General features: G+C 33.7%; 1 protein-coding gene across 7 annotated transcripts in view; it reads right to left on the bottom strand.

The window, feature by feature from the left end:
• Positions 1 to 671: 671 nt before the first annotated feature.
• Positions 672 to 24851, bottom strand: part of LOC123518649 (sodium/hydrogen exchanger 7-like) — a 33892-nt gene continuing 9712 nt past the window's right edge. Inside the window, exons 10-15 of one of the 7 annotated variants that reach the window (XR_006678853.1) lie at positions 21138 to 21195; positions 18090 to 18116; positions 13962 to 14165; positions 13162 to 13248; positions 6466 to 6661; positions 672 to 3323 (exon numbers count right to left, since the gene is read on the bottom strand). Coding sequence is in view for 5 of the 7 variants with exons in the window: in XM_045279580.1 (XP_045135515.1) it covers positions 3222 to 3323; positions 13162 to 13248; positions 13962 to 14165; positions 18090 to 18116; positions 21138 to 21195 (478 nt within the window). In the remaining 2 variants the exon portion in view is untranslated. Of the gene's footprint in view, positions 3324 to 6465; positions 6682 to 11391; positions 11459 to 13161; positions 13249 to 13961; positions 14166 to 18089; positions 18117 to 21137; positions 21196 to 24851 lie in introns of those variants that run through there. The other 6 variants (XR_006678854.1, XM_045279582.1, XM_045279580.1 and 3 more) reach the window with 6 other exon arrangements.

Here is a 24851-nt window from a genome sequence, read left to right as displayed (position 1 = left end):
TTTGGCAGGACCAAAAGTCATGTAAAGATCACAGAAAATGTTGATGACAGGTTCATGCTATGGTATCTTAAGATGTAGCTAATCAGTTATCTTTTGATATTCTACCCACAACATTTCAGACTCCAACTGTAAATCGGTAGCAAGTACAAGTAACAAACTATATATTATCAAACTTGTTTCTCCATTGGGATTCCTCAGGCAATGGCAGCAAGGAATGAATAAAGGAGCAAATCACTTCTTTTAAAGTCACTGCTTTTATGAAGTTGCCCATAGGTATTTTGAGTCATTTCCACTTTTTTTTTTTTTTTTTTTTGTTCCTCACCCTCCTCAGCAGATTAACTCCATATCTACAAGGGCCTTATCCATTTATGTATGCCTTCATACATTTGAGGGATTCCACTCAGTTATTTTATACTGCTAAGTTAAATCAAAAGATTTTCATCTTATAAATTCCACTCCTCTGTCTACCTTAAGCCTCTTTCTCACTTCCACAATGTTGTACTTCTTACCATCTTCTACATTTAACTATTTTCATCTTTATTCTGTCTATATCTCTAATACAAAAGTTAATCAATTTTAAAAAGTATTTGCATTATTTGTGGGATGCAAAAATTTCAACCCATTTTACTATTAAACTAGAAACCTTTATTTTAGGATAAGAATTTATTGTCAAGTTTCAACATGCTTTATGGAGGAACACAATTTTAACACAGGCTAGGAATATGTAATGGTGATAAATGCTTCAAGATTGTAATGATGATGAAACCTATGATTCCCATTTCAGATGTAAAACCACAGTTAAATACATTTCCTATGGTGTACGTGTGAGTCAAAGGATTAATAGATTCACAACATATGTATATTGTATGTAAACAATGATCAACTCTACACATTTCATAAAGCAAGAGACTGACATGATGGGCACCCTACAGTTGATTTGCTTAGGTTGCAGCTTGATAGCGAGTGTGTATAAGAGGGCTGAGGTGAGGTGTGTGGATGCAAAAAAAATGTACCATTCAAATGACTATCTGGGTGGGCATTTTACACATTTATTTTCAGTTAAAACAAACCATAATTTTCCTTATGTTATATCACTCAATATCTCCAAATATACCCAAGTAGGGAAATGCATTGGTTGGGAAAATCTTATTTCCTGCTGACAATCTACTACTGTATATCAATATGTACTCAAATAAATATTATAATAATAAAATAATTTCTGCAATTTCCCATGGTATGTATGCAAATAAGCATTAGTAACATTTCCCCTTGGCACATATTAACCTTTCTCAGAAAACTTCTGATTACCATAATATATAATCTATTAATTACAATTCTACATTTGCCAACCAAAATATTTCTTGAAGCTTCAATCTGCTTCCACAATATATAATCTATTACTTACATATATCTGGCAACCAAAATAGTTCTTGAAGTCTCAATATGCTTCAAGAAGTTTGGACCTTTAGCAGAATTTTTCCATAACAATTACACAAAACCGTACAATACAGTAAGTTTATATTTACAGATGTGAATACAACACTTTGAAAAATATTTAAACCATGAAAATATAAACATACAGTAAAACAGGTTCTTTGGTGTTTAAATCCAAATAATATATCAATAAATATTATAAATATGTGATATATATATATATATATATATATATATATATATATATATATATATATATATATATATATATATATATATATATATATATATATATATATATATATATATATATATATATATATATATATATATATATATATATATATATATATATGATGCTTAAATTACACCACCACTGAACAAGTGTGATGGTTAAGCCACAGCAATATCCTCATACATCTCTCCAATACAGTATACAATCTTCATAAGATAATAAACTCCTCATATTTGTTGAACAAATGCAAATTAAATCATGAGATAATGTAAACACTGGTCATATGTAAAGAAATTCATTGTTGCAAAGCACTTACAAAGTTCTTGGCAAATCCTCATTTCAGATTCTTTTGGTCCTCCATTTTAATTAAATTATCTTGAAGTAATTTATTGTTACATTTTGAGAATTTCTATAAAATCTTGGGATAACTAATATTCAGTTATCAAAGAATGTTTTTAATATTCTTCCTGATATTATATGGAAATAACAAAAATGTTGGACAAAATGAGGGCTTTCCAGACTTACGGATTTCACAAAGGATGTGCACATAACCAATAAGAACTGCAATATATGTTGCCTTGCTCAATGCATTTTATACTTAATGTAAACTTGAAATAAAAGCATCTTACAAAATGGATGCAACATGAACACACTACAGTACGTATTACAGTACTGCATGTTTTATATAAGTGTGTGTGTGTGTGTGTGTGTGTGTGTGTGTGTGTGTGTGTGTGTGTGTGTGTGTGTGTGTGTGTGTGTGTGTGTGTTTGTATGTGATGTCCATTATTATGAACTTGAACACCTGCATGAGATTATGAAACAGAGAATGAACTTCAGTGAAGTTTCCCTTATCTGAAGGTATTCTAGCATTAGTGATAATTTATTCTGAACATCATGAAAATATATAAGATCACTTAAGTCAAAAACAAAAACATATTTACATTCTGTGTATGACATTACTATATGTAGATTGCACAATATGATATTGCACAACCACAAAGAATGAATTACCTTATTCATCACATGAAAATATGAAAAAAAGAATTATTACTACTAATAAAAATATTTAACTCTGTAATTTACTATTGTACAGTATACAATTTAGCATGAATACCATGTAGTATCACCTTCTGTAATTCTGTGAACAAAAAAGCCTATAAGAGGATCTTGTAACCAGACTGGAATGCAAATGATTTGAAACTACATAGTGTTGAGCACATATTTACTTTTGCAGCACAGTATAGGACATGGGTGAACTGCACAGTAACACTCAAACACCACTTACGCAAATAATTAACACTGATACACCATTGTCAATATACACTCACACTGCCTTTGACAACTTTTCACACATAATTGTTTGCACATTGAGAGCTGTCTTGAATCGTTTATAACACATATTTCAAAATTTTCAGATATATTTCTAGAATGTCACATCTGTCATTTCATGGAAAGTTTTTTCTTATATTTACACCAGTCAGTAGAAACCATGGATTTTCCAGTGGAGGCAAAGATGAGTAAGCAATGCTTCATTAGAGTGGTTAATAATTGTTCACAGGTCTTGGCCTCGGGAGCCGGCAACAGACACACGAGTGGCCACACTTCCTGCAGAACCCAGGCCTAAGTCCCCATCATACACTGGTTTAGTTACATTCTGAAGAAGAAAGAAATTTAATCACTTTCCTTATACATGTGTGTGTGTGTGTGTGTGTGTGTGTGTGTGTGATTAAATTTAAAGCATGAATTTCCTTAATTGAACGTATTTAATTGTGGTATAAGCTTCTTTCTCTATACTATTTCTTTTTAATCATAGTTTTATTACATTTTAGCTTCATTCCAAGTGTCAATATTTTTGTTCTAGAAATTAAACTTCTTTACATTGTTTGTTCATCTCATTATTTTGCACTCATGTCTTTTGTGTTCATTGCTGCAGTTAGCTCTTACTATCAGATCTTCCCAGTCCACCAGTTCCTGTATTCCCTATTATCCATTAGAGATGACCACAATTGCATGCTCTAATCATCAAATTTTTCTCTCTCATCTTTTCTCCATACTCCACCATTCCCCAGCAGGCTGACATTTTCATAAAAAGCAATAACCAAGACAATGTACCTCCCTTAAACAAATACATTTCCTAAAATTTAAGACAAGACATCTCAATTTTGGCTACTTTTTTTTTATCTTAAATTATCTTATGACAATGCATTTTATTGAAACCCTCAACCATTCACTATTACTTTACACATGTGATTGCTGGTACTACATGATTATGCCAAAATGCAGTCTCCTTTCAATTTTATCATTATTGAGCTTTCCTACATCACATATTCTTGAGATCTTACCATGTTCTTCCCTTGCACAGATCTTTATTTTGTCTTATTCTACCTTCCCAGTTTATACTGTATCAATCCACTATACATTTACTTCTTAAATTCTTGAACAAATAAAATGGTGGAAAAAGGAGGTCATGCTACTTGCTATCAATGTGAATCATGCTATTTGATACATGTAACTTTGAAGGAAAAGCTTGTTTGGTGAATGATCAAGCCTGAGTTCAGAGAATAAATTTTAGGAAGTAAAAAAAAAAAATAAAATAAATAAATAAAAAAAAAAAATAAATAAATAAAAAAAGGTATTCACAAGACTTAATAATTCTCAAGCATGCTAGAATTCCATAACTGAGAGCTTTCAAGTTGCAATAATACTAAAATTTGATATTTTAAAGTATCGGATGAGGAAAGGTGTGGTTAGCAGCCCGATACAGTTAGATGATGATGTATTAGAAATAATGGTCCTTTTTTATTGCTTTCTGCAGAATTACCAACATCTTTCTTATAGCACAGTAGAATTGTATTGAAATTATTTACAACAGATTAGTATATACTCATTTAGTATTATGGATAATAATCTGAATTGCTATCCACTAAATCAATCCAATATATTCATTTTAAGAATCCTTGAGAATTTCTTATGCAACTTCAGAAAAAAATATATATTTCAGCTATGGTAAAAGGCATTAAGAACCAGAGTGATGTACTACGTAGTATCAAAACACCCAAAATGGAAAAAAGTTACTTTCAAAGTTCTGTAACATTAAATTTCAAAATGCAATATATCCTTAATAAATTGAAATAGTAAGCTCTTTTGTGTCAAAATGTTTGCTGATGCATTTGCCCTGTAACCAACATAATGAAATCAAATAGTTCTATAGAACAACTGGATCACAGCATGTATCTTCAAATAGATTTTGTTATAAGAATCATTAGTGCATTAAATTGTATTTAGCACCCACCCACTGTTTATTACTAGTGTTTTATCATGTTCAATTTTTCTAATGAAATTCTAATGAAATTAAAAACCACTAATAGAAATAATGTTTAATTATTTCATATAATTTATTGAGAAAAAATGTAAGCAACATGTACATGCACATCATAATCTGACATGACTTGCAGAATAAGTCATCATTACTGGCAGTTGTTGTGGGGAGGGAGGTACTTCATTCTAGTACCAACTTCTGATAGCCTTGCTTAAAATGGAGCAAGAAGATTCTTTTTACAGCATAATTTTGCTTGAATAGATTTTCATTCCATTGAGGAGTCTATTTTGCAACTCTCTGTCACCCATCATGGTACAAGTTAAGCAAAGGGATACTACTCATCGCAGCCTCACAACACCTTTATTTTCACTTAAGCATAGTAAAAATATTTTTCTATTGTATATTTGTTTTATTGATACCAAAATAAAGTATATGCAGTAATTTACATTCAATGCATGGGTTACCAAATCTAAATATGAGATTCATTTTTGTATACTGAACTTCCCTCTCATATACCAAATAAAATTTGGTGTGTGAAGGGGGAATCTGATCACCTCTTTTTCTTAATCTTTGCCTTTATCATCAGAGCTATACACTATTCAAATAAGCATAAGCCTTGAAATGTAGTGTGTGTGTGTGTGTGTGTGTGTGTGTGTGTGTGTGTGTGTGTGTGTGTGTGTGTGTGTGTGTGTGTGTGTGTGTGTGTGTGTGTGTGTGTGTGTGTGTGTGTGTGTGTGTGTTCAAAAGTTGACTCACATTTCAAATATGTAGACAAGTTACATCTTGAATTACAATGCATAACAGACACACAAAAAATCAACACATGAGTGAAGCACATGGAAATGCAAGGTATAGGAAGGAACTGAGGTATGCATGCAAAATAAACGTCACCATGTCATTGTGGTCATTGGAAGTTTTCACAGCAACAGTCTAACCTCAAGAAAAGAAACAAGCGTTTAGAAATGAAGTAAACAATAGTTTTAAGACATCTCAGATTAATTTACTTCCTACACATATGCAAAAGTTATATGTAAATAAATAAATAAATAATTTCAAAAGTAAATAAAATAAATGAATAAATATTCTAAGCAGCAACCAAATGAACAATAGTTAATAATTTACTATCAAGAAAAATCATTGCAGTGAAGAGTACACATTTATTTTAAGTATTGCCATCAAAATAATTCAAAAGTAATGACATCCAATCATGTAGTGGATTGCACTGAAAAGTTTTCTTAAAAGGCCTTGATGCAAAGCAAGAAAACTTTCATAGCAAAAACAGATGTCACCAGACCTCCTGAGAGACATGGCAAAGTATTGAACAATAATATTTAGTATTTGGTCACTTTTCTTTGCCACCTGCTAGTTCGACACTTTCATAGTCCAAGAGCTTCCCTCAGGCATCCAAACAAAGCAACAGTAAGACATTTAACTACAGAAAAGTCCAAAAGAAATGCCTCTTTGCCATGTCACATACCAGTCTGGTCGTTCAGTAGTTAGTAGTTCCATGGTGGTGGGAGTGCTAGCAGGAGTAAGTAGTGGTTGTGGTGATGGTTGATGAACAGGGTTGTTAGTTACATGAAATTCTGGGCATCAATACTGAGTTGGCTATGGTTATCCCCACAGTCACGCTCCCGCTTTAGTGCCCGGGCGCCAGAGCCGATGAGTCCATCCATTAGTTATGAAATAAAGACCATAAAAAGGAAAGAAAAAAAATAAGCATGAAAATAACAGCAGAAGGTAGAAAGGAGCACAAGCTGTATGTTAATGAGATTGACTGTTATTCAAATAGACTACAGGTTAAAGCTAAAGCAGAACATACTCTAGATAACTCTATAATATGCACTCTTATGAGAACAGTGTGATAGCAAAATGTATGATAATGTTTGATACTTATTACTCCAAATTTTGGCTTTTACCCAGAATTTATAATTTGCTTGAACCCAATGCATAAAAAAAAAGGAACAAGAAAATGATGAAGAAAGCATGATTAATTTAATATTTCAATGAATAGTGCTAAAATAAAGCATTCTCTGAACCCAGAGTGTATGATTCTAAATACATATATATATATATATATATATATATATATATATATATATATATATATATATATATATATATATATATATATATATATATATATATATATCATACACTCTGGGTTCAGAGAATATATATATATATATATATATATATATATATATATATATATATATATATATATATATATATATATATATATATATATATATATATATATATATATATATATATATATATATATATATATATATATATATATATATATATATATATATATATATATATATATATATATATATATATATATATATATATATATATATATATATATATATATATATATATATATATATATATATATATATATATATATATATATATATATATATATATATATATAAGCTGGTGAGCATGGGATCGGGCAGACGTCCACACATAGGTTCGAATCCCACCACGTACAGCCTTAAAACACTTTGCCATTTGTTGAGTGGTTTAAAGTTACCTAAATGTCACCATGACACCTAAGTCCTAGGTGGTAACACGCAAGATGAGCTTGGATGGTGATATGGGCCCTAATATGGGTACCACTATAAATAAAAGTGCATGAACCACTAATGGGCAGAAGCTGAACAGTGCTTCCTACACACTCTTCAAATGAGCCTACAGGCGCTATAGGCCTTTTATATATATATATATATATATATATATATATATATATATATATATATATATATATATATATATATATATATATATAACTTCAAAACACTACAAAATAACCAATAAGGAACTGCAATGTACCAAAATGTTACCTAATGCCTATACCTCCTTACATTAACCTATAATAGACAACTGGGCATTGAGGCTCTTTGTTTATGATTGTAATGTGCTGTCTTTAAAAATGAAAATGATTTGGTCAGAATTAATTTTCTTTGTGATTGGCATTTGATTTTTCCTGTATACAGTGCTTACCTTCAAGTGACTGGATTGTTTATTTATTTAGGAATGAAAGTTAGTCTTAATTTGTAACTGAGGGACTGTTATTCTTAACAGCTTATATTGCTGGGTCTCAGTGCGAACAAACCTTTTCAGCAAGAAATTCAAAACTATATGAATAAGTACATCACCAAAATTTACTAATAAATTCTAATTTTTTTTGGGTGCATATTTCCTCATTTCAGTAGCACTGTACATAATTGGTTTTTACTATGGTAGAACTTTCTTAATTTAATAATGATTATTCCTGTGGTCAGGAAAGCACAAGCAGCAGAAAATTTGGTTACTGATATTACTCAGCACTTTTACAGAAATATGCCAAACAAACCAAACCAATTTTACATTCACAGATCTTCATCACATGTACTCGTGAAATGCTTGTTATTCTAGAAATCATAGAAGAGACTAAGGATTTAGAAATCTATGTTGGTGGAGGAAGTAAAAACAGGAATATTTCAATGAGTATTGGGTAAACAAAGGGAGACATGTATGAGGAGGGAAAGGGATGAAAATTCATACAATGATGCTTATTGTTTAATGAAAAAGAGAGGAAATCAATTTGCCTTGAATGTTCAAAGGAGAAATGTGAAAAGTTAAACATTTTATTTTCATCTGGATAAGTACATGGTCAAACATTGCTATGTAATGATAATTTGGGTGACGGAAGAGCAAAAAGTTCTTAATGAAATTAAAAACATACAGATAAATCTGTGTGAATGCAAAGGACTGAGAGGTGGCACTCCTTGGTCTCTCACGTCAAATAACAAGTACTTGATAAGTGAAAGTACTATAATGACTTCATGCATCACAAGAAGACAAAGATGCTGAGTGCTGAAAGTGCAAGAGTGCAGTAAGTGAAATAGGGGTGAGTCATTTGTCTGAAGATATAAGATGTGTCAGCTGGTGTTCATCTGCTTTCTGTATTCTTATTTAAAAAAAATCAATCATAATTGTCTTCACTATCCCTGAAATTTGATGTGTACTCTTCTCAACAACAGTGATATGTCTGAACAGGAGCAGGAGTAAGAAATGTTTGATGTTTATAAAGGCTAAGTCAGCTACATCTACAGGAAGGAGCAAAAAAGCATGAAAAGGAAAGATATCCTTAGCAAGGCAGAAGCTTCAGTGAGCTGGAGATCAATCCACAATCCACAATTTCTGCACATGGTTGAAGGCATTTTAAGACCTGCTGAACACATCACTAAGCTACTGCCACACTGTGCAGCAAGTAATACTTGTAATCATGCTGTAAAGTTAATCAGTAAAAGGAGTTTGTGTTGGAATGTGCTATTATAGTGATTACTAACCATCCCACATGACTTGAAAACTAGTATTAGTACATGTGACCATTTATATCATTGTGACTGCTGAACTATCTATATCAATATCACTCCTTATTTTCCATAACCTTAGTAAAAGACTAATGGTAAACAGAGATTATTAAAAATGACTTCAACTGGATTACGTATTACCATTAAGGCACCACGAATCTGTTGGATTAGCTAAATGGTTATTACTGTTCTCTCAAATTTCCAATGAATCTTGCAAAAAAAGGTTAAAAAAAAAATAATAATAAGTTCAGCTTGTGTTGAGGTATTACAGTTTTTACTTTCCTCCATAGTTTCACAACATCTTACTGCATGTGAAATGTACGTACATTCTCTCTCTCTCTCTCTCTCTCTCTCTCTCTCTCTCTCTCTCTCTCGTATTTTTTTCAAAAGGTGACTCATTCATTCTTCTTTCAAACACCACAGCTTTGTTACCCTATATTACATATAGCTACTGAAAGGATCAACTCTAGCCCACCTGTTTTATCATGGGCTGAACACCAGCACCTGGATATTATGAATATTCTTCAGTATAACTCATTACTTTAGCTATTTAAATACATACATTATCTTATCATTTTCCACCCATTATGAGATTTCATATATCTAAATACAGCCTTGACTCTTATCATACATGAACATGAACAGAGTCTACCAATCAAATGAATGGCTTACATCACCTCTATTACTTTGACCAAGCCACAATACAACAGCCCTTTCCACTCCATGCACCCCTTGGCCAGATTGGAGACTTGCTTCAACCATGAGTCATGTGGGCATCTCCTTGGTCTCCTGACCCCAGGTTGTCCCTTGTCCCTCACAGTTGTATAAGCAACATCATCATACAGCTTAAGATCATGTTGAACTGTATAGATAAAATGCTTCAAACTGGTCTCAAAAAGCAATTGCTAAATGGACGCAAGGTCATCCTGGTGACACCTCAATCCTATGAAGGAATTTACTCCCAAAGACCACAATTTAATATAAATGTCCAACATTAATATAGCAAGACAGACACTGCCAGTGTTTAGATAAGGCAGGTCTTGGATCTCCATCTAGCAAGCTCCCAAGCAAATTGGATTTTTGTCTTGATTCAGGAGGCTCTTAGGTCAGTTATTTTCTTCTTATATAATGCATCAAGAACTATAATCAGAGCCTTCACAGATTCCATTTAGAGCAAATCATCACTCAATACTGGGCAAGGCTGTGTCAACAGCCTTGCCCAGTATTGAGTTTATACAGGAGTTGAAAACTGTGAATGCAGAGCCACATTCTGAGTTCACTCCTGAACTCACAGGAAAGAAGTGGATACATACCTTCCACACTTTATAGCATTCTTGTACTTTAGTGTACAGACAAACTATCAGACTCAATAAGCAACTGGGTCAATTTGTCCTGAGCATCTGACACAAGGCAGCAGTCTGCTGTCTGGATAATTTTCACCTGAGAAGTAGCCTTGGAATACTCTTGAAAGCTCAATAACCAGACCAAAGGTCAATAGGATTTAGGTATGCTAACCTGAAGCTCCACATGATCTTCCAGATCCTCTCTATTATTATACAAGCAGAAGCTGCTGAATCTTTACCAGCACAAGCAATGAAAAATTCAGATTTTTCATATGGTTTCCTTGGTTCCAAATTTGAAGATTCATGCACTATTTCATAGAGCATTACTACACTGTTACAACAGGCAATCATAGCATTGTCATTCCTGTCAATCATAGTGAATCTTTTTTTTTTTTATTCTCTCCATGCAACTCTAGGTTTTGGAGGAAGTTTACAGAAACAATGAGTAGAGCTCAAAATGGGAATCAAATATATATGTTAGTGGTGTGGGACTTATTTCCAGGCAATATGTGTAGGAGTTGATGGGTAGCATATTTACAGAGGGGCCTTTTAAAGGCCAATGCTACCTCCTAGTGCTTTGTATGACTTGACTTGTATGGTTATAAAGCAGCATGTACGCAGAGTAAAAAAATATCTTTACAAATTAAGCCACGACCGAAATGTCCGATAAAGGCCCACAGGGCATACTTCACATTTGCAGATCTGCATGTCTATGGCTGGGGCTATATTTGGATTGATGCAGTTGACCGCTTCTCTGAAATGAGACAACACCAACTCATCCACACACATGCCTCACAACACAAACAAACTACTACGCCACTGTTTAATGTAACTGTAAAGTTACAATATTTATCGTGTGTAGATGATTCTCAAACAACTTGTATCAAGATAATAACCACAGATGAGATGCATGCATGCATGGCAATAATTCATAGTTGTCTTTACTAATTAGTAAAGCCATTCTCTTCCTGTGTACATGATATGCTACAGTCTAGTCTATTTTGACTTCCTACAAACTCCCTCTATTTATACGGGTCCATACACTCACCTTCACATACACCCATCAATCTTTCTCTCTCTAACATGAATATTTACTCATTAATGACCAAAGGCACAGATAAGCAAATAAGCTCCACATTTTTTATGTTTCCTTTTTCCCAAGTGGTACTTTAATACTTGGAAACATTAACAATTTAACTATGATGGTCTTCCAATATTTCGCTGAAAATAATATTTTCAATGTTAGTAGTATCTTCAGTCACCCAGGCCAAGGAATAAAAGGAATGGTATTTCCATAAATAAGGCACAAGTGTGTTCCCAAAGATTAAGATTGATTTTGAGAAAATAGAAAACAAAAGTGCACACAATAATACTTATATATATCTGCAATGAAACTGGTCATTAATAGCAAGTTAAACTGCTATAAACATAATCATATGCCAGGGTGGTGGAAATAAAAAAAAATGTGCTATTCATTTTAATTTGCCCAAAAAAGTTCCAAAACCTATTGTGCTTTTGCTATACTTGAATTCAGATGATATACACAAAATCAATAAATAGTCCTTACAAAATAGGTAGAGAGAATTATACAACAAATCCCTTAGGTGAGAGAGAGAGAGAGAGAGAGAGAGAGAGAGAGAGAGAGAGAGAGAGAGAGAGAGAGAGAGAGAGAGAGAGAGAGAGAGAGAGAGAGAGAGAGAGAGAGAGAGAGAGAGAGAGAGAGAGAGAGAGAGAGAGAGAGAGAGAGAGAGAGAGAGAGAGAGAGAGAAAATAGGATTAGAAAAAAATCTTACATAGCCTTCAGATTTAAAGCTAAGCACTATTTCATCTGCTCTGTATTATTCCTGAGAGCTAAAGCACCTAATACCAAGTGAGCCTCTACCTCAGCACCATTCACCTTCACTACATAAAACTGTGCAAAGAGGGGCTAGCCACGACTGAAAGATTTCTGTGCCTGTTCAGTATCTGGTTTGTGTCAAGAGGTACATTGTCAGCTACTGTATGATGCCAATATGTTATCTAGAATGAACTGCTGAGGCATCCACTAACATTCACACATGCAACATTGCTGATGTGAGAAGCTTTTACTGCCTCCAAAAAGCTTCTCTCACACCATGCATGCACAGTGCTAAGTATGTCATATGCTTTCTGAAGATTCATTAATACTGCAACAATTACTTTGCAAACCTAACTTGGAATGGATATATTAAGGAAAGAATAACTTTATCCTTAACATTTACATGTTTCACAGTTGATGGCATAGAAAGCTTGGAGACCTGATGCATCATTAAGTTCAAAGACATTAAGAAATAAGAAAACTACATAGCAAACAATGACCTCGTGAAAAGAATATTTCTTCTTAGCCATAGATAAAAAAGAGGATTGTTCTTTCAGCATAATCTCCTTAATAGGTTGCACATTACCTGAATGATTGCCATACTATTTCAATATACTCACCTGCCTTGAAGAATCTATGGAGGTACGCACTCCTCCAAAACCAATTAGTGTGTCGTCAAGCATGTCATCATTAAGAGGATTGTGACCCTAGAATCGAGTTAATAAAATAAAAACAGTAAGTAAAATTATTACATTGAGCCAATCCTCTGCAGTAAGGAAAACTGTTGAGTGACAGTTAACAATAGGTAGCAAGTTATCACTTGAGAGAAAACAATTGGAAATGGAAAGGATGATTGACATCTGATCAGTGAAAAATATAGTGCCTATGACAAGAATATGTAGCAATAGTTGATCCTACAGAAGAGGAGACTGATCAGCACACATTATAATCAAGAATTACACCAACTACTGTAAAAAGTGTTAAGATGATGGACATCCTGGAGACAATTACCATTTCTATATGTACAGAACATGGTGGATTTGATTCATAACTGCTATCATTTATTACTATGACTCATTCAACAAAAATCTCTTAACAATACTGAAACAGGCCACTAGCACACCAATCAGTCTCCATCAGTAATCATTAAAAGATTCCCTAGGTTCATATCTTTCATTTCAGTGAAGATAGAGAATATATGTACAATGACTGAGATTAACGTGTTATACCTTTCGTAAGATAAAAATAAAGACATGGTTGAGATGTGAAATAAGGAAGTATTAATATCTTCAACCAAGCAAAATTCATAGACGCAACAGTAAAACTAACACAATGACCCTGTTTTCACACAAGATACATTTCAAGGTACAACATTTCTAGTGGTGCATCCAAAAATAATTGTTATAGCAATTTACTGTACCTGTGTTAACTGCTCTGTTGTTGTCAGTAGCCTGGCAAGAGGGGCACAGCACAAAGGTGTTGTGTCCAAGAGCGTAGGTCGACTGTTAGTCAAGAAGGGCTTCATATATCGCACATCAAACTGCGACCAGATGCGAAGGAGCCACGCTTTCTCAAATTTGTTTGAGTCTGTTGCGGTTTCTCCTCCCTCTTCTGCTCCAGGACCCTGAGTGTAACAAATCATGCATGAGACTTGGAAAATTACTGCTTCTTCCAATTTATCTAATATTGATGTACAAATATTCCATAAAAAAAAAAATAAATAAAAGAAAAAATGTTAGTATACAAGCGTTATCTTGGGCAAAAAAGGCCAAATATCAATTGGTCAATATTTTGGATACTATCCATATTTGATTATGGGTGCTTCTATCCTGACCCACTGTGGAATGCATTCCGAAGTTGAGATCACCTAAAACAGGCAATAATAAAACTTACATAGAAGCAAAAAAAGATGCATAACATTATGAGATTCCTGTCACTGCATCCACTCTAACCACACCTCATAACACCCCCAAGTCACATATACACCATTCCTGGCTAGTGTGCTTGGAGGGTTGGTGATAATATTTAATGAAATATTAAGAGATATAAGAGATGCATAACATCAAATATATGACAGTTAATTACTGAGAGGTGTACAAGAGCCCAATCAATGTAAGTTATAGAAGCAAAATGTTTCCTTATAATATCTTATACAACCAGGGTACAGTACAACTAAGTGATGTGTATTTTTTTCTTTTCATGCTGATAAAGATAAATTTTGGTGTTATTCTTACTTAAAAGCACAATGAACACTACCAAAAAACTGTCAACAAACTTAATTACTATACAGGTTATTCTCAGTACAGATGACATTATATAAAGCTACAGATGCAGTATAAAAGTCACCTGAGACTTGCCATCTCTAGCACTGCTTCTGGCCTCTGACTATTCCTTGAAAATGAAGCAAAAGTTATGGTGTGGATGATACTTTGCTAACTGGACATTCCCCTTCCTCATTAAGTCTAATTGCATAATCCCTTCACTCTTTGATCTTGTAAGAAACCAAGAAGATAAAGGAATGGTACAGGAAAATTATTGATATCTTATGACTAATCTTATAAATTACATGATAATTTATTTTGTTCTTTCCAATGAACAAGGTCTAACTCCCTTAAAGACTTCCTTCTTTTCACTAAACAACATTCCTATTCCACTATAAACAATTATCTTATACTCACTACAATAACCATAGTAATATATGTACAAGTACTATTTTTGTCATCTCACTTTGTCATTCTTTCTTCCAGGAGTGGATGAGTGTCTTCCAATGTGGGACACCTCAAATGTATTTTTACACTTTAAAGCTACCACAATTTTTCTACTCCTACCTTTTGCCCTAATTATTGTAGTTCACCATTCTCTTGAAATTTCAATGCTTGTTTCTCACATTTGATTGCAATTGTTTCTATATAAAAGCTAGATTAAATCTTTAGCATTTAAAAACATTGAAAAATATGTATACACTTTATAGCAGCAGCCATGATATTGCTGCCTAAAGGAAAGGTTCCAATGAATCAGTATTTCAATCTAAAATAACAACCATATGATCTCCACAACTACAAAGACAACATTATAGTACTGCATTAATGCAATACATTAGTCTATAATGGATACAAAATATCAGTCATATATGAAGCCCTTAGAATCATACAGTACCAAGCGCCACTTTTTTAAAAACCTTGGAGAACAGCTTCAAAGTTTGGCGACTTTGAAAGCCATGTATCTCAGGAACTAATAAAGATATTCCTTTTTTTTTTTTTTTTTTTTATGATGTATATCACCTAACCTATCACTTCATGTCATACTTATTTAAAACAATATGGCAAAAATAATGTAATAATGATTGTGATAATGGTGATAATGAAATTTGTTATTATTGCCTGTAAATCTATTAATATTGTTTAACAAAGTTAAAGAAACAAGGCAAACTTCTGGTACAGCAGCTTTTTTCACTTTTGTAAAACATCCATCACTATATGGAGGACCAATACTTGCACACTCATTCGTCTCTCTAAATGGCCATTCATAATCCTTGCCCGAATTTTTCCTCTGCTTTGTGATGATAGTTTTCCACTTATTCAGTTCTCACAACATTTTCTGTACTTTTACAGCGGCAAAACCTTCTTGGCCATCACTCACTATTTGATGAACTCATGGCAGCAGTAATGACTCCTATTTAATGGAAAATAACACCACATAAAAAGTATCTGTCTGGCTGTGTATACAAATTCTGGTGAGGAAGGATGTTTCTGGATGTTGATAGGTTGAGAGCACACATGTCACATGCTCCCATTGGGCTAGACATGCTCGTTGGTCCATCAAGCCTTGTGTCGACAGCTTTAGTTGGTTCAAAGTTTACGCCACCCCCACGGCTCTGTACTGTCTGATTCTCATACAAGATACATGCTGCATGCAGTGGGGTATAGAGGTGAAAGTCACCTTGACTTACACTGATTTCCGACTGATTTGAGACTTTCTGTACCTTTGATTCATGCTCCAAACAGAGGGGAAGTTGTAGCAGCCTTTGGTGTGCATAACTCATTTTTGGTACGTATGGCGCTTGGTACCGTATGATTCTAAGGCCTCATATGTATTTGACTTTCATAATTCCAGAGTAAAATAAAAAATACTCAATAACAACAATGACCAAAATTAAGTATTACATATAGTATACACTTTTTGTAAAAATACCACATAAAAATCCATTATATTGAACTCCAACTCTCATACATAGGTTGTTTCAGTTTATGTCCATCTATTATATCTTACATCTGCACAACACCTCTCCAGGTACAAGTGCAATGAGTAGCACTGCACCTGTACAGCAACAATTCAAATCAAAGCTTATTTACATCTGACACAAAATTAGTTATAGGTTTGGCTTTGATGTACAGTTGTGGTATATATTAGAGCAACATACATTGCACTTAGGAGTGTTTCACTTTATCTACTGCATTTTTCCTTCAATCTCAAGTCCTCATATATGCCTAGAATCTATCAAAGATTAGGTTGTTAGCAGATCAAAGGGCTTGATATCAACACAACACATGAAGTTAATAGATGTGAGAGTGGCAGGTTACTTGACTTGTAACCATGATTGTACTTTGACATGATCGCAAAGAAATGATTTAATTCAAATTCAGTCCAATACAGAAGAATTAAAAGAAAGCGAAAAGAATAGAAAAAATATATTAATGTCATATATATATATATATATATATATATATATATATATATATATATATATATATATATATATATATATATATATATATATATAGATAGATAGATAGATAGATAGATAGATAGATAGATAGATAAATGTATACTACAAGTATCTTTGATGAATGATCTGTAATTCTACAACACAATTCTTCAAATACATAAAAATACCTATGAAAAAGGTTATTTACAAAACATGCATATATATATATATATATATATATATATATATATATATATATATATATATATATATATATATATATATATATATATATATATATATACAGATATTTGTGTGTGTGTGTGTGTGTGTGTGTGTGTGTGTGTGTGTGTGTGTGTGTGTGTGTGTGTGTGTGTGTGTGTGTGTGTGTGTGTGTGTGTGTGTGTGTAAAACTAATTACTGGTTTGGCCAGATTGTTAAAGCTAAAATACACCAATTACTCCATACGTGGCCCATATGACTTAAAAATATGCTAATGTTAAAAATACTAAGCAATGTAGCTGTTATGCAGACTTTTGCAAGTCTTAACAATGAGTCAAAGCTTGAATTTTCACGATAGAAATAGCAAGTGACAGATAGAACAGAAACATGCCTTGTTTCAATGAGCTCAATTTCATTATGTATCAAGAGACAGCTGTCATTCAAAGCACGTTTGCTAACAGGACAGTTGAAAAGAGCCACCATGTAAGAAACAGTCAATGCAGTCAGTAAATTAATATAGTATGCTACAAGAGAAATGACAGAAAGCTCAGGAAATAGCTGAAATGTTTGACACTACAACCCAAAACCCATGCAAGAAAAGAAAACTTAAAATTTACGTACCCTTGTACCATCAATGCTTTTGTAACTCTGAAACATCAAAACAAAAAACAAGTTTTGATGGTCATTTTCAAATAATGCCAGAAAATAAACATAGATTAAATAAGCAGATAAAAATGAGCAATAAATGAATACTCACTAAGAGTTAAGCAACAGCTTCATTACTGAAAACTTCACCCATCACACATTTGAACCTTACCATATAGTATTCAAATTCCACACAGGTTATCAACTAGAATATGGCTACAAACACATTTCATTTCCATCACAAGATATTTGGGCTAAGTCAGTGTGAGCCACGCATGGAGATCTTGATGTCTGGTGTTATCAAATTACTATGTACAACACTTTGACCTGAAGATTACATTGCATTTTCATAAACTTATGACATGAAACAGTTTAGCAATATATATATATATATATATATATATATATATATATATATATATATATATATATATATATATATATATATATATATATATATATATATATATATATATATATATATATATATATATATATATATATATATATATATATATATATATATATATATATATATATATATATATATGAAAAATGGGTTAATTTCATATCATAATTTCTTTCTAATTAAAGAAAACACATGCAAAATTGTTTAAATAACTTCATCTACTGATAAATTTTTCTTTATTCTTTGAACACATGATTAATCTCATTATATGATCTACAACAGTGCCACTGAGATGTATGCTCAGTTTGAATTTGGCAGTCCTTGAGTGTGAAGTGATGTTCTGTCCATTAATAAGACTATGCTTTAGACTATGTGGCATCTCACCTTGTCTAATCCTGGAGAAAAAATGTTGCCTGGGACTCACAATGATGCGATCTAAGCAGAAGAATCCCTACTTCTACATGGTCTCCTAACTGTGCTCCTCTCTCTCTCTCTCTCTCTCTCTCTCTCTCTCTCTCTCTCTGTCTGTCTGTCTGTCTGTCTCTGTCTGTCTGTCTGTCTGTCTGTCTGTCTCTCTCTCTCTCTCTCTCTCTCTCTCTCTCTCTCTCTCTCTCTCTCTCTCTCTCTCTCTTAATCCTTTAACTTCACAGGTATCATTGTCTCAAATTACAAACACCTATTTTATATATATATATATATATATATATATATATATATATATATATATATATATATATATATATATATATATATATATATATATATATATATATATATATATATATATCTGAGGTTATGTCATTCATCTAAAGCTTACCCATTCTTTGTGAATACCAATACTAACATTACAGTACTGTATTTCATAAAATTCACTGTCTTGCTACTTTTTATATATTCTATTAAAAATGCAAAATCTTCAATAACATCTCCTTATCTCCATCCTTGAGTCTACTCACACCACAGATATCAAATGCAAAAATTCTCAATCAATTCTTAAATCTTTAATCTTTTACTTTTAATATACACATTGGCTTTAGCTGTACATGTTACTGTCATGACAACTATGATATCCTAAAGCAATTTTCTAATCTATGTTATTGTTCTTTCTCAAGTCACTGTATAGTATTATCTCTCTCTGTGTGTGTAACAATTAAACTCAATAATTACCTAATCATTCAGTATTATTTCATATACACTATTTTCAACTCCCAATTTTCATTGTACATAAGTAGTAAACAAAATCTATATATTCTTTTCTTTTTAGATACTGTACTATCAATTTACTCTTACCCCACAAGTAAAGATGACATGGAAAAATGAACATGCTCACATTAACAATAGATAAAACTACTGCCAAAGCCAAACCTGAGGATGGCTTAAGTAACAAGAAAGATCTTTCATATGTGTAATATAGGCTGCTTGATGCATGGCAGGCTTAGAAGAGAAATGAAGATATTAAAAACAATAACCATAAAAAAAAACTATACAATTAATCACTCAGTTTTATGACTGAACTGTCCTCATGTATTTTTCTGCTTTCCATGACCAAGCCTATAAGCCTAGTTAAGCTACACTTCACAAAGCTGACGTAGTCAAGCAAACCTTCAGCAGATTTAAAGGTATTCAATCTAAGTTAAATGCTGAATCAAGCTGTTTTCTATGTTCTATTAAACAGTATCTCTCAGTATCTTTTACTACTATTTTGTAAACCACCTGATATGTATTGCACATAATTTTGGAAGAAAAACAGTAATAAATCTAACCAAACATACTACTTCATATTGATTAAAAAAAGTTGCATTTTCTTCTTTAGTAGTTTTTCAAATCTTTCAAGAATGTCATAAGTAACCTTATATTTAATGTGTCGAACTAATTTAATATCTAGATAATTTCTTAGATTTACTATAGGGTATCTTTTGAAGTTTTCTATGGGAAAAGGTCCCAGAGTCAACCACTTTTGAGTTTATATCTTCTATTGTGAAGCATTGAAGCCCTTTTTCCACAACATGGCAGTGAATGTTTCTCTCTCATTATTTATGGTGTCTATAAAGATGTAAGAAAGGAAAACTGATGTCAGGCACTAAGAATACATGAACTGTCTAAAGGCACATCTGAATATAAAAAACCTACTGAATCCTCCTAGTGAGACACAGAACACAAATACATTTAACACAACACAAAGTCAAACTATGACATGCCAGGATGCCAATCATTAGCCAATGAAGACAGCCTTACCATACTGCTTGGTAATGATTGGAGAGAGAGAGAGAGAGAGAGAGAGAGAGAGAGAGAGAGAGAGAGAGAGAGAGAGAGAGAGAGAGAGAGAGAGAGAGAGAGAGAGAGAGAGAGAGAGAGAGAGAGAGAGAGAGAGAGAGAGTTTGGAAATATTGGTAAACTGTCAAAAGCAAGGGCTTCATCATAGCAGTTAAACCCATTCTGGATCCACTCCCTTCATTTTTAAAATTAGTCATGCTGGAACCTTTTCCCATGTTAAGCCTTGTATATACGTAGGAGTCACCACAACATTTATTGTTCATTATGAGCAAGCATTAAATATGATGAGAAAACTAAATATAAAATTAAGACTGGAATGATGCACAATTCTCAACACTTACATTTCTGATGGGCTGGAACTGATTCAGGTGGTGTGTCTCATCATCATTAACATCAACACTAGGAACAAAACATACAAATATATCAATGTAATGATAATGTCGATCTTCCTAACAAATAACAAGTCTTGCACTTTTCCTCACACACACACACACAAACACACAAACACACACACACACACACACACTATAATCTAATAAAGTAAAGGTTATTCATTCAGGGAGTGGGATAGCTGTGTGGGCTCTGTGTTTTAGTGAGGGTAGTGCATGTTGGCTCACCAGCAACTTCTTGATTCCCTCCCACAAATCTTTTTAAAGCATGGTCTTATGATGTGAGAAGCATTTATAAGGCCAATAAAATTTTGGCAGGTTGTCAAAAACAAAATTTGCTGACATTGGAGAGCATAAAAATCAAATTGTCCTACAGAAATATTCAGGTATTACAACGATAAGTTGGTCCCATATTACTGTTCTGCTTATAGTGCTTGGTAGAAAACCTTTCATGAAATGGCTTTTAAGGTATCAGTTATTAGATGTGCATACCACTACATCAAGAAAACATGAAAGATATAAAAGAAAAAAATAGAGAAACAAAAATAAATGTTATTTGTTTAACGGTAAATGGACACACTTAATCAAATGTTTTTTATCATTATTTTTTTTATGTAAGAGGGAAAGCTTGGCCAAGGGCAATAAAAAAATTGAAAAAGGCCCTCTCAGTTGCCATTTCCTTTACAGAGCCTAAAGAATTAGCCAAAGGACAGGGATAAATGGCTTGAAACCTCCCTTTCAAATAAGTCAAGTCATAAGAAACTGGAAATACAGACACAGGCAGGGAGTTCTCGAGTTTACTGGAGAAAGGTATGAATGATTGAGTCCTGGTTAACTCATGCATTACAGAGTTAGACAGAATAAGGGTGAGAGAAAGAAGAAAGCCTTGTGCAGCGAGGCTGCAGGAGAGGAAGCATGTAGTTAACAAGATCAGAAGAACAGTTATTATGAAAATAGTAGTAAAAGATAGCAAGAGATGCAACATTCCGGCAGTGATAAAAAGGTTGAAGACAGTCAATCAGGGGAGGGGAGATGATGTGGTGAAAAGCTTTTGATTCCACCTTATCTAATAGAACTGTGTGAGAGGAAACCCCCATACATGTGAAAAGTACTCCATATATAGGTAGATGAGGCTCTTATACAGAGTTAGCAGTTAGAAGGGTGAGACAAACTGGCAGAGACATCTCAAAATGCCTAACTTCATAGAAGCTGTTTCAGCAAGAGATGAGATGTGAAATTTCCAGTTTAGATTATGAGTAAAGGACAGGCCGAGGATACTCAGTGTAGGAGAGGGGGACAGTTGAGCATCATTGAAGTAGCAAGGACAGTTATCTGGAAGATTGTGTTGAGTTGATAGATGGAGGAATTGAGTTTTTAAGGCATTGAACACTACTAAGTTTTCTCTGCCACAAAATTAGAAGTCTTAGAAAGATCTCAAGTCAGGCATTCTGTGGTGTTCCTGCATGATCCATTGACTTCCTGAACGGTTGGTTGCCCATGAAAAGACATGAAAAGTTGTAGGGTAGTATCATTAGCGTAAGAGTTGATAAGGCAAGAAGTTTGGTTAATAATAAATAGAGAGTGGATAACAGGACAGAACCCTGAGGAACACCACTGTTAATAGATTTAGGAGAAAAACAGTGGCCATCTACCAAAGTTGCAATAGAACAGTCAAAGAGGAAACTTGAGATAAAGTTGCAGGGAGAAGGATAGAAGCCGTAGGAGGGTAGTTTCAAGATCAAAGTTTTATGCCAGACTATCAAAAGCTTTTGATATGTCTAACACAACAGCAAAAGTTTCACCAAAATCTCTAAAAGGGGGTGACCAAGACTCAGTAAGGAAAGCCAGAAGATCACCAGTAGAGCGACCTTGACGGAAGCCATACTGGTGATCAGATAGATTGTAAAGTGACATGTTTGAGAATCTTCCTATTCAGTATAGATTAAAAACTTTAGACAAGCAAGAGATTAAAGCTATAGGACGGTAGTTTGAGGGATTAGAACGGTCACCCTTTTTAGGAACAGGCTGAATGTAGGCAAACTTCCAGCAAGAAGGAAAGGTAGAAGTCGATAGACAAAGTTGGAAGAGTTTGGCCAGGCAAGGTGCAAGCACAGAAGCACAGTTTTGAGAACAATAGGAGGGACCCCATCAGGACCATAAGCCTTCTGAGGGTTTAGGCCAGTGAGGGCATGGAAAACATCATTACGAAGAATTTTAATTGTAGACATGAAATAGTCAGAGGAGGAGGAGAGGGAGGGACAAGCCCAGAATCATCCAAGGTGGAGTTGTGAGCAAAGGTTTGAGAAAGAGTTCAGCTTTATAGACAGAAGAGATGGCAGTGGTGCCATCAGGATGAAATAAAGGAGGGAAAGATGAAGAAATAAAGTTATCGGAGATGTTTTTGGCTAGATGTCAGAAGTCTCGAGGAGAGTTGGAGTTTGAAAGATTTGGACTTTTCTATTCATGAAGGAATGTTTGGCAAGTTGAAGAACAGACTGGGCATGATTTCAGGCAGAAAAATAAAGTGGATGAGATTTAGGTGATGGAAGGCTCAAATAACTTTAGTGGGCAACCTCTCTATAGCATGGCTGTGTTAAACCAAGGTTTAGAAGGTTTAGGTTGAGAAAAAGAATGAGGAATGTATGCCTGCATGCCAAACACTATAACCTTTGTCATGCGTTCAGCACACAGAGATGGGTCTCTGACACGGAAACAGTAATCATTCCAGGGAAATCAACATAATACCTCCTCTAACTAGCAGGGGTAAAAATACCAGAGCCATCTCTACCTTAGTGGATCTTGAGGAGGGATTGGAGAAATAGGACAAGATACAGATATGAGATTGTGATCGGAGGAGCCCAACAAAGATGATTCCAGTTAAAGAAAAGGTTAAGAATGTTGGGCGTATATCAAAGACGGTCAGGAATACTAGAAGGATGTTGCACCAGTTGCTCTAGGTCATGGAGGATAGCAAAGTTGAAAGCTAGTTCACCAGGATGGTCAGTGAAGGGAGAGGAAAGCCAAAGCTGATGGTGATCATTGAAATCTCCAAGGATGGAGATCTCCATGAAAGCATAAAGAGGCACGTGACCTTGCCCCCCACTGTGTCTCGCAGGCAGGCAGTGCCTTGGACAGTAATGAGTGTTGCCACGTGAATGGAGTCAAAAATATTTTCTTATACACAAATAACCTAATTTTTTTAGATGTTCATTCATATTGTATTTGGAACACAGTTGTTGCACCATTTATCTTACTAAGGACTATGGTGAACGTTGACTAAAGATTATAACGTTTTCACAGCAACGCCGTTACACAGGCCTGCTGGTATTTGTTACTGTGATATGCATATCATAAGCATGGAATGCTAATTTTTCTTTTAATTAATTTCTTTTAATATTTGATGATACTGGATTTTTGTTAAAGCATTTTATATGCCTCTTACTTATGTATATGGAGTTCTAATTTGACAGTTCATGTAGACATGCTATTCCCTGAGGAGCCCAGCCAGAAACATGCGTTTAGATTTGGAAGACTATAGTAAATGATTGTAATTTTATAAGTAATTGTCTTTAAAAGGCAGGCTGTAACTGCCCACTTGAGTTGTAATATGGAAACATTCGGCAAGTTCACAACTAGCTTTGATGATAAATTCACAGAACCTCCTGA

This window comes from Portunus trituberculatus, chromosome 44, assembly GCF_017591435.1.
Source record: "Portunus trituberculatus isolate SZX2019 chromosome 44, ASM1759143v1, whole genome shotgun sequence".
Classification (NCBI taxonomy): Eukaryota; Metazoa; Arthropoda; class Malacostraca; order Decapoda; family Portunidae; genus Portunus; species Portunus trituberculatus.
Note: the sequence above shows the minus strand (reverse complement) of the source record. Positions and strands in the feature narration are given on the sequence as shown.